The following is a 14,038-nucleotide window of genomic DNA, read 5'->3' as shown; positions in this document are numbered from 1 at the left end:
GGTTAGGATCCAGAACAATGAAACAAAGCAACAGCCAGCAGCAGATTAATCCGCTGCTATTGCAAATAGCAGGCTCTACACACTTTAGTGCGGTCTTTAGTACTGTCAGCTGGTCTTCGGCAGTGACATCCAGTGTTTATGCACAGACAGGATCTACCAAAGTAGAACAGCACCTCTCATCATTGTATTACACAGTCAGTTTCTGCTAGGAGCCTGTATGTAAAGAAGTTCCTACATTTAGCTATATATGCAGTTAATAGGGTTTTTTTATACAACTAGTCAATACAGTGATCAGCCTGCAGAGGCTGTTCGGCGACAGCAAAAGCCAAGAAACAGTGTCAGTGTCTATAATTAGCAACGCTGTATAAATTTGGCTTAAAGACAAATTGATCTTTGTCTGCAGCTACTTTTTTTTTATACAGACAATGATCACAGTACAAGGATATCAGCATCATGAGACTGAAAACTTGTCAGATGCGTATTCCTAACCAGCCTCTGTGTAATTGGTAGGTAACATTGGTGGTCTTGCACAGTTATTTGACTGTATATCTGGCCTTCCACTACCATTTTCTTTGGCTTGTGTTTTACTGCTCTATAGCAGTACAGTGAACTTCAATCCCTATGTTTCCTCTCTGTTTTGTGGCCTACCAATACTATCCTCTGTGTCTTAGGAGTTCAACCTATGGAAGAGCTGTGTGCAGACATGTGCCTTACCTCATACACACCACAGAAGATTGACATGAACTTGCTGAGTACTGCAGCACAGATACTGGCAATATGCACGAAAGGTCCCTGCAAGAGAAAAGTGGGGAAAACCACAGAGGGTTACTGCGGTTACTGACAACAATTTAGCCTTTGCAGATCTCCTAATTTCTCTTTGGTTGGCCATCTCGGCCAGTCCAATATTCTTTCTTTTTTTTTTTTCCCCTCTTAAAGACTACCTGATTTGAGTTCTTTGGTGTCAAACCCTGTCAAAGTAGAAGGAAAATGGCCAATGGAAGACAAATATTGCTGAAAACAGCAAAGCTTTGAGAATATGAATTGTGGCAAAAGAAAGAAAACATTTATAGACTCTTCTTTCACAGACAATCCCTCTCACCTCCCAGACCCTGGCCACTACTGCTCATGAAATCAGCAATATTTACCTCTTTCCCTACAGGCATGCCACTTCCAAGCCCAGCTGTGAGGCCCACAACTTTGGCCACAAAAGCTTTGAGAGTGAGATATTCCTTGAGGACCACTCCCCTCATAATGGTCTTGAGCTCTGGGATCCCAGACCCTGAAAACAACAGCAGAGCAAGAGGTGAATAAAACCCACAGGCAAATGGAATAAGAAAAATAGACAGACAGAAACAGATCTTGCCATGCCTTCTGCCCTCACCAACAGCCTGTGGAGAGACGAGGTGGCAGAAAATGGCCGCAAACAGAATAAGAACAAGTGGATATGTGACCCACGCCAGGTACTGCAGAGGAATATTTGGGTGCAGCTCTCTGTACATCCACTTGTAGGCTGTAGGCAGACAAAGAAAGAAGTTGTCAGTAACCACAGATGCTCCAAACAGGTTGGTAGATATCAAAGAGTCACACACTTGCTAAACCTGCCCATGCTAAACTTGCACATACTAGTCCTCTCTCCTGTATCTCAATCACATGAAAAATCCTTCCTTCCTAAAAGCTAGCTTAAAAGCTTTGCTATCCTAAACTCCTCATTTTCAAAGACAAGCCTTCTTGCATTTTGAGTATGAGTTCCCAAATAAAATAGGCATTCTGCAGGAATGAATAGAAGTGGCTCTCTGGTCTTTGACACTATTAATAGCCCTGCCCAAATGTAGTGTAAGAAGAGGTGTGTTACATGCAGTTGTGAGGATGAATCACTGTACGAGATCTTTTCATTTGACAGCCTGAGGGCCTTGTGTGGGTCCTGAAGGACAACAAAGTGGTCCACCAGCAGCTAGTGCCCTCTCTTGCATCTCAATCACATCTCAGCAGGAGGCTGAGATTTGGTGGATGGAAAGAAAAAAAACCAAACAAGTAACTCAGCTGCAGGGAGTATGAAGGACAGGGGCCCTCTGAGACTGGTAGGGTAAGCCAGATGTCTGTCAGATGGGGAAGCTCTAAAGGGAAGAACATTGGGCTGAAGGAATGCTGGGAGTTTTGAAGAACTGCAGTATCTGGTGAACATCAGCAGCCAAGAGCACTGAGAGGAAAGGATGGATGTGTGTGTGCAGGTCAGGACTGGGACACTGAGGGAAAGGTCAAAGGAACAGTGCAGTTAACAGGATGTAGGGAATGTTGTGTGTGCCTGTGTACAGTGAGATGTGGGGTAGGGGGACTGAAAGATCTTGCAATTGTTATAGCTGTCAAAGGAGAGAGGGGCCACAGGAAAAATGCAGGGAAGATGTCCCTGCTTATTGCAGGGAGGTTGGACTAGATGACCTTTAAAAGCCTCTTCCAACCCAAACTATTATATGATTCTATGATATAAGACAGTGGTTAGGAGATCTTTGTGAAAAGAGCCAAAGATAGAGCACTATGTGGTCAGGCAGCATGAAACTGCAGGGTGCTGTATAAAAGAAAATGGAAAGCAGAAACAATGTCAGGAGGGCATTTAAGAACCTCTTCCCCTCCCAACCCCCCCTACACTAAACAGACCTGAGGAGGATGGGAACCAGTGTAATAGGAAGGACTACAGTACCACTTCCCAGTGCCCCCACATATTCAAGGGTGCAGGAGGGAAAGGGAGTCGAAATAATGGTTTGTCTTTGATTCATACACATATCCTTTGTTTCTGCTGGCTTACTTCCAAATTTTTCCCTGCTATCTATTTAAAGAACCTCTCCCTCGTTAACCTCTTCTTTACCATGTTGCAAGTACTTCAAACTTCCCAGGCAGTGAGGGGTGAGGATGGGACACTGATGTTAAAGGAGGAGGAACTTTGGTCACTGGGCTTTGTAAAATATTCATATAATTTACGGTGTGCTTTTGAAACACCTGAATGGGACCCACCCTGTAGGCTCTTCGCACTGGCATAATCCATTCCCCAGCTCACCAACGCCATGACGAGACCCAACAGAACCAAGAAAATCCAGTCCTCTCCAAGCTTCTTGGTAACATATTTCTGGATGCGTCTAGCACAGTCTGTGGAGGGAAGAGCAAGCCAGAAAAACTGAGAGAACGTAGATGAAGCCCGTGTCTGTCTCTCCTCTCCTATGTTAAGAACTGAATATGCTAAGCATCATGGGCTTGATGTTGAAGGACTGGTACCCATCCCTTTCCTAAACAGTCCTGCAAAATCTGATACGGTTTCAAAAAAAAAAAAGAAAAAAAAAAAGAGGAGGGAGGAATTTAACATCTTGTGCACTAGCAGTGAAACTCTGACACACGAAATTCCTTTTCCTTCTGTTACAGAGTTCTACTGTGGAAAAAATTATTAACTTGGGACTGGTCTTTTTTTCTGAACAGATCTTGGCTTTTCCTAGGATGAAAGCTGGCATTAAAATGTCATTTGGATCCACTGTGATTCCTTTTCCTTCCTTCTCTTCTTCTCCTCAGTTACAATTTTCTTGTCTTTTTGCCTTGCTTAAATTCTGTCTCTGGCTGGCCTACCCAATACCTGGTTGTAGGGTAATGAAAGAAGAATTGTCCCTACCTTGACATTTGGAATAGTGCTCTTCTTTGATCTCTACTTGACTCTCATGTTTCAGGGGTCTTTCATTGTTCTTCTGGGCCTGCTTCTTATTCAGTAGTTTTTCTGCTTCCTTCTCTGCAAAGTCAGTTAACTCATCTGTGTATTGGCCGTAAAGCTAGAGGAGAAGAAAGCACGAGAGATCAAAAGCAAAAAGTAAGGCAAAGGCTCCTTCACAAATAGAATCATAGAATCATAGAATGGTTAGGGTTGGAAGGGACCTTCAAAGGTCATCTAGTCCAACCCCCCTGCAAGAAGCAGGGACATCCCTGACTAGGTCAGGTTGCTCAGAGCCTCATCCAGCCTGGCCTTGAACGCTTCCAGAGATGGGGCCTCCACCACCTCTCTGGGCAACCTGTTCCAGTGTTCTATAACCCGCATCGTAAAAAATTTTTTCCTAATTTCTAGTCTAAATCTACCCCCCTCTATTTTAAAACCATTACCTCTCGTCCTATCCAACAGGCCCTACTAAACAGCCTTTCCCCATCTTTCTTGTAGGCCCCCTTGAGGTACTGGAAGACCGCTATCAGGTCTCCCCGGAGCCTCCTCTTCTCCAGGCTGAACAGCCTGGCCTCATAGGAGAGGTGCTCCAGCCCTTTTATCATCTTCGTGGCCCTCCTCTGGACCTTCTCCAACTGGTCCATGTCCTTCTTGTGTTGGGGGCTCCAGAACTGGACACAGTACTCCAGGTGGGGTCTCACCAGGGCAGAGTAGAGGGGGAGAATCACCTCCCTCGACCTGCTGGCCACGCTTCTCTTGATGCAGCCCAGGATGCGGTTGGCCTTCTGGGCCGCAAGGGCGCATTGCCTACTCATGTTAAGCTTCTCATCCACCAGCACTCCCAAGTCCTTCTCCTCAGGGCTGCTCTCAATCCATTCCCTGCCCAGCCTGTATTTGTGCCTGGGATTGCTGTGACACAGGTGCAGGACCTTGCACTTGGCCTGGTTGAACTTCATGCGGCTGGCACGGCCCACCTCTCCAGCCTGTCAAGGTCCCTCTGGATGGCATCCCTCCCTTCCAGCGTGTCGACAGCACCACACAACTTGATGTCGTCGGCGAACTTGCTGAGGGTGCACTCTATCCCACTGTCCATGTCGCCGACAAAGATGTTGAACAGGGCCGGGCCCAGCATGGACCCCTGAGGGACGCCACTCGTGACCGGTCTCCACATGGACATTGAGCCGTTGACCACCACTCTCTGAGTGTGGCCATCCGGCCCACTCCTTATCCACCGAGTGGTCCGTCCATCAAACCCATGTCTCTCTAGTTTAGAGAAAAGGATGTTGTGCAGGACACTGTTGTGCCTAGGGGGCGCCAGCGACCCGGAGCGCGGCGAACAGGACGGGCAACGGTGGCACAGCACCACAAGCTCAAAACTTTTCTCAGAGCTATTTTCTGAGAGCTCAGCACCTGCATAAAACTGCCCTCCTCTCACCGTCCAAAGCCTAAGCTATTTCCCGTGACATTCAGACTGAAAAAATATGTTTTCCACAGCATATTCCAGTTCTGAAATCCCTTCCCCTAGCACTGCCAGTGCATACTGTTTTTAATCTGCAGCTCCTGGCCATTGAGGCAGCCTTGGGCACTACTCCTCACTCCTCTCACTCCCACCTTGTAGCCATTCTGCTATTCCTGAAATGATCTTTGTTGTTATTTTTTTTTTTCTGATGGATCATAAAGAGTTGCCATATTTCATTACAAAGGTGAAACCTCCCAAAACTCACTTCATAAGTAAATTATGTCAGTAAAATGTCTAGGCTCAACTGCTTAGACACAGAGCCAGAGGCACATGTAAGGAGTGAGGGACAGCAACAAAATAATAGTTCTTCCTGAAGAACAGAAGGCAAAGGGGACATACAGCAGCAGTGTCACCACCTGAAGGGAGAAGGGGTGTTGGAGAGAAACATCAGAGGGAGACTTCTCAGAGGGACACAGTAAAGGATGAAAGGAAAAATGCATAACTTGCAAGAAAGGAAAGTCTGTGCACAAGGAAAATACGTCTCTATCAACCCCATCTTGAGGATGGTGCAGCACAGGAACAGGTGCCTAGAGGTGCTGGGGAATCTTCAGTCATAGAGAAGTTCAGACCTTGCCTGGACAAGGCCCTGGACAACCTGACCTAACTTTGGAGTCAACCCTGCTGTGTGCAGGGGCTTGAGCGAGAGACCTCCAGAAATCTCCTCCCACCTACATCTTTCTGTGAGTCTGTTATTCTGTATTACTGCATTGCTAATTACTCGTTACACATCCTTCCCACTACACCCATCTGTGTATTGCTGAGGGAGCTCTCTGCCATGAATATCCTTTCTGTATCCACAAATAACACAGCTTGTAAATACCTCACCAGCTGGAGATGCTTTCTCCTGCAGAAAGAAAACATTACAAAATCCTACAATGTATGAGAATATGTACTTCTACCAATGTATATTACATCATCTATCATATATCTACTATCTGTTATCTTAATTGTCCAAATTATGTATATATTACTATTATTATTATTATCTCTTAACCATTATATGTTTTTTAACTATCAATTATCTGAAGTCCTGGGCCAAAGACCAAGATTCCACTGTTCTGAGGCCTGTGTGAACACAGTCACATCACAGAGCCAGTCTGAAATGGCTTCCAACCTACATATAAAACAGAAGGCAACAGCCAGCAAAAGAAAAGGGCGCAACAGAATTAAAATCTTTCTCTGCCAACCATTTTTCCACATGACAGTGTGGAAAGAAATCTTAATAGCTACTCTGCATGGAAATGGATGAAAACACGTGCAGCAGGTTGTTTTTTCATGCTAGTAATGTAAGTGTGCATGTTGGTACAAGGTGTGTGCATTAGCATGCATATTTATACTTTAGCTGCATATGCATGAATGGCTAGCAAAATAGACATATGCACAGCAAGCCTGGTTTTGCCAGAATATGTCTGCATACAAGGTTTCACATGTAAACATACATGCATATATGTATATGTAAAAAAATGTGTATATGTAAAAAAATGTATATATGTATATTTATGTAAAAGTATTTCTAGGGCATATTTTTCAGTAAATCTATGAACAGCTGTCTGCTTTTAATTCTGCAAATTGTGTTCACAAATGCATGCTTGCTTGGGGACATTATTGCTTGAAGATATGCACGGGAATGCATTTGATGGCCTGCTCGTTTGTGTGTGAGGCTGTCTGTCTACATGCACTGACAGCCTGCCTCTGCAGCTGAGAGCAGAGACAGGCCAGTGCCAGGGAGCAAGAGCACAGAGGTAGGTTGTATTGCCTCACCGTGTCATCTGTCCCTGCTTGTGAGAGTGGTTTTAGATGTGTGGGAACAGCGTATCGGCTGGATACACGTGAACTAGTATGTTTTTGTGAGCGGTCATGCTTTACTGGAGAAACAATTCACACCCCACAGCACCCCTCCGCCCCCAACTCACTGACGGTTCATGGAACCAAAAGCGCGTTTCCTCAGCCCACCTCAGTCCTCCAGCCCTGTGTGTTGATCCACTCGCATTCCATGGAGCATGGAGCAGGTGTGTGCCATCCTCCCAGCGAGGTTGGGACATGTGCCCTGTGCCAGCCGGGGGCTTGGACACAGATAATCGGGCCAGGACATCTCCTTCCCTCCAGCAGGCCCTACCTCACTCCACAGCCCACCCCAGCGTCACGTGGCAATTCCAACGCTGAATCCTGGTGGAGCTCAGCTTTATTCCCTCTCACTAAAATGCATCCCCTCCCTCATCCCCCAATCATTCACCTAAGTATTCATGTAAAGGGATTTGTATTCATGTAAGAAGAAGCATCTGCTCTGTGTGAATTTCACATTCACGTGCTCTCTCCCTCATCATTTGACTGTATCCTTCATTGCTCCAAAGCCCTCTTACTTCAGCTTAGTCTGAGCAGAGTGGTAGGAAATAAGACACCACTGACTGCTGTAAAACCTCCCCTTTGCAGCAGCCTATCCCAAAAGGAGAGGTAGAGGAGATGTAGAGGATAATGGAAGGAGAAGCCATAACCAGACTACATCTATGTCCCAGATATTTTTCTGAACTGCTTCTTGTATGAACCAGAGCAAGAGTCAGGTGAAGCTTAAGGGTTAGAAAATCTCTCACTGAGAGTTATCAAAACTATCAATATACATGTACAGGTCTATGATCATGAAGTGCTTTTTGGTTAGAGAAAAGTCAGAACAGATCTCTTCATGACTTTGTCTATACAGCTGTGCAGATAGATACCCATCTATATACATCACTGTTCTCTTTGGTTTTATTCACTCTTCTGCTCTACTTCACTATGCACCTGAAGGCAGCTGCCATTTCTTCTTGCTATTACAAATATACTAGTGATCTGATTGATTTTTTTCCATCCCACCTTGCCCATTCTAACTCTCTTTGTGTCCACGGCAGGTGAAAATGACCCCTGACTTGAAATGCGGGTAGCACTCCTGGTTGTAAGTACAACCGTGAAAGTCAATGCCTGACTTTGGAGTCAGCAAGCAAAGTGAAGAGTTGGTAGGATTGGGAACGGGTAGGGCTGGTGCTCTACCAGCACCATTCTGGGAGCCCCAAGAGCCTACGTGATCCCAGGGAGACCTGTGCTGCCACAAACGTCCCAGTTGTCCAGCCCTACCTGTGGATAGCTGAGGGAGTTGTCCAGGTAGTGCGGGTCGTCCCCTGTCCCCCCGGCCTCGCGTCCTGCCTCCAAAGGTATCCCGTAATGGGTGCATTTCTCAAAGCAGACATAGTCGTATTGCGGTGTGCCCTCCCACAAAGCTGACTTCAGTCTGGGTTCCTTCATGGTCTCTGAGTTCTCCATGTCTCTACTCTTCCTCACGCTCTGTTGTAACGGAGCTGCTGCTCTAGGTCTTACCTAGAACCACCTCATGTTCTGGCCAAGAGCATGGCCTCTACACTTTTTTTCTGCTCCTTCCTTCCTTTCTTTCCTTCCTTAGACCACGCTGACTTGTCCTGTTCCTACACTCACTTTATCTCTGCCCCTCCTCCTCCTCCTCCTTGTGCCTCTCTCACTTTCTCTCCTTCCTGCTGAAAGGCAGTGATTGCAGGGTTTAACTATATTTATAGCAACCTTCCTCTGCCACATGATTCCCCAGTGCCGTGTCTGATCTCAGCAAAATGCACTAACTCTGCCGGGATTGAATATCAGGTGTGGGCAAGAGGGGAACTCCTGAAGGAGAGAGAAGGGGAGCGGGGGAGAAAAGAAGGCAGTAGGACAGACAGAGCTACAAGTATAGAGACAGAAAGCAGACAGGAGGAAGCAGACATGATTTTCCAGGAGATCTCTTCCTTCACACCTCCCCAGCCTGAACAAGCCATACTTGCAATAGAGAACAAAATTCAGTGGGCTTCCTCATTTCCTCCCCAGATAACAGATGTCCAAAAGACTGAGTGACAATCATAAAGATGCCAGCAACTATGGTGAGATACAACAAGATGGGTGCACACTCAGTGTCCCAAGCTAAATCCATGGTCCACAAGAGAAGCAGTAAGCCCCAGTGGAGAAGACAGGCATCCCTGTAAACCGCTGAGCAATACAGTTTAATCTCAGCTTTCCCATGTGCCCTTATGGGGAACATTTTACTCTTTTGAGGGATGTCAACAAACTTCTATGTGGGTATTCAGTTATGGATATACGCAGAAATTTATTCTTCTTGATGCTCACTTTTCCACAGTCTAGAGCATTCAACAGCTTCTCCTTTCCACTCTGTTGCTTGTTTCTTAGCCAGGCAAAAAAAAGCAATGAGCTAAATCAACACCAATGAGCTACCAGCCAGTGACAGGAATGAGAAGCACGTTCCAGCAACATGGTCTAGAGACACCTCCCAGTACTCTCAGTGTGCTACCTGTAGCCATATGTCTTTCGGTAGCTATTAATCAATGAAGAGTCGGTATGACATAATCAAAATCTGCTGTCTGTCTTGCATGATACTGTTGTGGAATTTCCATGGAAAAGAATTATATAATTATAGCCTAAAATAAGATGATCGTACCCTGAAATTTTTTTTCCAATAAATATTTTCCTCTCAGCCTCCAAACTGCCCCCAGCCTCATTCACCTCATCAATAAAACATGAAGGCCAACATTCCCCAAATGGCTCTGGATGCTAGTTGAAGCAAGAAACCTTTGCTATCTCCATGAGGAATACAACCCACAAAACCTCTGAGCACACACTCGTACCTTCCGCTGTGCAATATACCTCATGCAGTGCACCAAATGGTAGACTGATAACTACAGATGAAACAGAAGAATCACTATGCACACAGTGGTACATGTGTACAGTCCGAGGACCTAGCTCTACAGAGATCTGCAGCTAAGGATCTAGCATATAGCTAATAGTGGGAGAGCACTTCTCATCAAACAATCTCTGTACCTCTGATCTCTGTGCCCAGATATTGTCTACCAAGGAAAAGATTGAGACCTGAAATTCACCATTCCAGTGCATGACAAAATATATGCCATGAGTAGAGATACAGGATTTATTTCACATTATTTCCCATGTCCTTTGTCCTATACCTTAGCATGCTCCACATCTTATAAATCATCCCAATGGAGGAAGCACTTTGTCAGCTCTCTGGGCAATATTAACATCCTATCTACTCCACAAAATACCAATCATCTTTTGTGACAGCCTCACTGATGTTAGTCTAGTTAAATTCAAAGCAGCTACTCTCAACTTGTATTTGCTTTGAGATCTGCTGCTTCTGTTTCAGACTCAAAGAACTGTAGGCCCAGCAGCTTGTCCACTTTTTCCAACTGGTGCAGCTGACCTAATGAAAGGTATTGTTCCAGCTCTACCCATTGTCTTATCCATATTTTCAAGCAGCAGAGTACCAAAAGTACAGAATACTGAGCACACTTCAAAAAGATCTGCTGTTCTGCACTGCTGCTGCCCAGCAACTGCTCTCAAATCTCCCCTATCACTTTTCCTTTAATTTCCTGCCACAGTTCTTCTTTATATATATTTTTAATTGCTCCTGCTTTTACTACGAAAGTCTAGCTCTGCCCTTCCGTCAGCAATGTAGTACTGCTGTTGCTTGAGAGACTACCAACAGACTTGGGAGACTAGCACAGAAGTGGAGGAAGATGTAAAAAAAAAGAGGAAGATGTAATAGCCGTCTTGCACCAGACACAAACACAGATGACCCATACGTATGGCTTGACTCCTCAGGTGCACCTAAGCCTCTTCAAAGGGCTCACAAAAGTTTCTATACTGCATCACAGCACACAAGAGGAAAGGTATACAACATGCTCATACAGCAGGCTTTTTTGCATATTACAGGCCCTAGAGGGACTCCAAAGTGTGTGTCTGGGGGCCTTCTGTCAAGCAGGACATCTTCATGACAGATGAAAATACAGCTACAGCCTGAATTAGGGTCTTAGGTGAGGAAAAAGAAAGGAATAGAAGTTAGAAGAGCTCTCACCCAAGATGGGTTTCTTCTGCAGTCTGTCATCTATCTTTCTCCTTCCTCTTCCCAGTTTTCTCTCAGATCTCCCTTTTTCTGCCTTTATTTTTTCACTCCTGAACCCTTTTCAGGATGCAGAAATGTAATTCCTAGCCTTCCCATCCTACTGCCTTTATAGTGAAAGCTCTGACAGTGTGGGGGGAGGGATGATTGAAGGCTTGTACTTGTCCCGTGGTCCTGTCCCAGGAGATTTCTCACCTGAAATACCAGTGCTGTTAATCAACATTGACAAACTCAATGTTGTTCCCTGTGCCCTGCCCACACAGTTATCAGACATCATAGTAACTTTTGAGCCTTCTGCTTTATAGTAGATCTTTCTGTTTGTTTCTCTAGCAGATTCATCCTAAAAGATCTAGACCACTTCTCAGCCTCACTGTATACAAAACTTATGGACCACCACCAGACTGCAGTCTCCTCCAGAATGAAACATAACATCTATTTTTTCTGCTTCCAACAGTACTGCATATATAGACATTATAGCAGATGGTAATGCTGAGCCTTCTACCACCCCAGACTGAAAGGAGATGAATTTGTGGAGACAGAGTTACTGTTACTCCAAATCATGCATACAGAATAGAAAAACAGCCATTTAAGAATAAAGAAAAAATAATATTCTGTGCTTAAGAGAACTCAGTCCAAGAGGCTGTGAAGGAGACAATATAAAAGAAACCAAAAGGTAAAAGGGAAAAATGGAGTTTTGAAGGAGGAAGAGCAGAACGGTGACAAAAGGAGGACTACTTAACAGTAACAGAGGCTCTAAGAGATAAACACAGGGACAATAAGAGACAAAGAAAGCACAGAAGGACATCAGGGCATGAGATGCAGGACTGAAAGAAGTCACAGCAAGTGTACTTTGACTCAAGAAATAGCTTCAGATAGAACAAAAAAGAGTGAAAATGCAAGAAAAAGACTTTAGTAGACATAAGATAAGGGAATGTCTTGTAGATGAAAACAAGACACTTGAATGGGGACATTTTATTAGACAAGATACCAGTGGAGGCTTAAAAGAGCTGTAGGAGGCAATTGGAGCTTTGGGAGAAAAGAATCCTGTGAAAAGGGTTAGGAAAAGGGAGGAAGACCAGGAGAAAAGATCGCTTTTATAGTGAAAGAAAGAAATAGACCTATTTCTTGGTCTAAGGCTTGAACAGCAGCAAGAGACAGATATTTAAGCCATGCAGGAGCACACTGCAAGCAAGGCTGAATATGGAGAGATTATGACAGAGAACTCTCAGAGAACACCTGAAAGAAGGGTTGAGTTCACAGTAAAAGGTAGGAAGAAAAAGTCCAGAAAGTTTAAGGGATTTAATCACGGAGAAATAACAAGATAATATGATGATATTCAAGAGGACATGTACTGACTAACACTAGACTGAATAGAGCAGAATTGACGGAAACAGGGCAGATTTTGAGAATCATCAGCTTTTGATAACTCAAGTAGGGAGATGGTGATGTTTCCATTCCAGCAGAATGGAAAAAAAGAAATAGATCTCACAGCTGAAAGCAGATAAGTACTTAGAAGAACACAGGGACATGAATGATCCATTGAAGTAGATGAACTGGATGAAGTAGATGGACTAGATGAACTTGGAAGGAAACTTGAACAGATCATGATATGACATTGTGGTATGACATGATATGACATTATGATATCCCATGACTTGGCAAAAAACAAATGAGCTTTAAAGGAGCAAGGTTATGTCCCAGCTCCAGAAACAACCCAACTGTGACAGTCTGCACAGAGCACTTTGTGAATTTACCCCATAATGAAATGAAATAAACCCATATCTATGGTGATGCTGGTACCCAAGGTAAATAACTTGTTAATTTGAGGTTGTCTTATCTTATGTCACAGTGTGGTCACAGTTTGGAACTAAGAGCAAAAAGAACAAGCAGAGAGAACTTAAACAAACCCAGCAGCAAGAGCAAGATAGAGAAAATCAGGTTAAAGAGAAGATAGCAAAATTAGGTTTTATAAAGAACTTTAAGGTGAATCTGACCAGATTGAATGGTGAGTGAATCAGGTGAATCAGACCAGCAGGCTTCAAAACTCAAAATAGAACAGTCTTTACCAGAATAAAAATAAGATTATTTGATTTTTTTTTTAATAGAGAAAAATTCAAGCATATATCACGAAGCACAGATATAAATATATAGTTTATACACAACTACCCCCTACCCACTGCAACCTTATTTGCAATTAACTCGGTGACCTTCTGAGTTGTTAAAATTTTGTGCTTACACTCCATTGCCTAGGAGATTGTTTCTGCACCTCCACAGCTTGTATGGCTCCTCCCCTACAGCTGCCCCTCTTCTTAAATTGCAACCCTTGGTTTCCTCAGTGACTCTCTACCCTACAACACCTTGTAGCCTGTATTAAATAATTTCTTCCTTGCATATGCTCAATAGCTTTCCAAAGGAAGAGAAGTCTTACTGGTGAGGTAGAGATCTGATTGTCTTGTCTTAGAATAAACTGAGAACAAACCAAATAGGCACAGTGTGTAGACGAGTATCAAAAAGTTAATGCAAAAAAAAAAAAAAGGATAAAAAGTGAAATTAGTCTGTTGAGAGGCAGAAAACTTTTTATAACTGTATTATGCATCCCAAAGCTGCTGAAGTCAATAAGAGTTAGCAAAGACTCAATGAACTGTTTGAAGTGGGTTCAGTGGATTTATTATTTTCTAGGATAATAATGTTGCATCACAAACATCCTCTGAAGTAATCAGCTTGAAGACACTTTTAGCAGAAGAGACTAAGGAACATCTAAGAAATACAGATTCATTCCTAGTGATCAAAACATATTAGAGATGCTTCTAAGCTTGTGAATTTGGTATTATTCCAGAACAGAGAATCTACAGACTCTCTGGGAAATTACTCTTTA

General features: G+C 44.0%; 1 protein-coding gene across 2 annotated transcripts in view; it reads right to left on the bottom strand.

Annotated features, from left to right (window-relative positions):
* CLCN1 (chloride voltage-gated channel 1) overlaps positions 1-8,769 on the bottom strand; it is a 41,316-nt gene extending 32,547 nt beyond the window's left edge. The window contains exons 1-6 of one of the 2 annotated variants that reach the window (XM_086766684.1): positions 8,310-8,769; positions 3,650-3,803; positions 3,007-3,138; positions 1,382-1,510; positions 1,146-1,279; positions 715-792 (exon numbers count right to left, since the gene is read on the bottom strand). In XM_086766684.1, coding sequence (XP_086622810.1) covers positions 715-792; positions 1,146-1,279; positions 1,382-1,510; positions 3,007-3,138; positions 3,650-3,803; positions 8,310-8,495 — 813 coding nt within the window. In that variant the 5' untranslated portion in view covers positions 8,496-8,769. The remainder of the gene's footprint in view (positions 1-714; positions 793-1,145; positions 1,280-1,381; positions 1,511-3,006; positions 3,139-3,649; positions 3,804-8,309) is intronic. The other variant, XM_086766762.1, reaches the window with a different exon arrangement.
* Positions 8,770-14,038: the final 5,269 nt, after the last annotated feature.

This window comes from Chlamydotis macqueenii, chromosome 1 (genome assembly GCF_036417535.1).
Source record: "Chlamydotis macqueenii isolate bChlMac1 chromosome 1, bChlMac1.mat, whole genome shotgun sequence".
Classification (NCBI taxonomy): domain Eukaryota; kingdom Metazoa; phylum Chordata; class Aves; order Otidiformes; family Otididae; genus Chlamydotis; species Chlamydotis macqueenii.
Note: the sequence above shows the minus strand (reverse complement) of the source record. Positions and strands in the feature narration are given on the sequence as shown.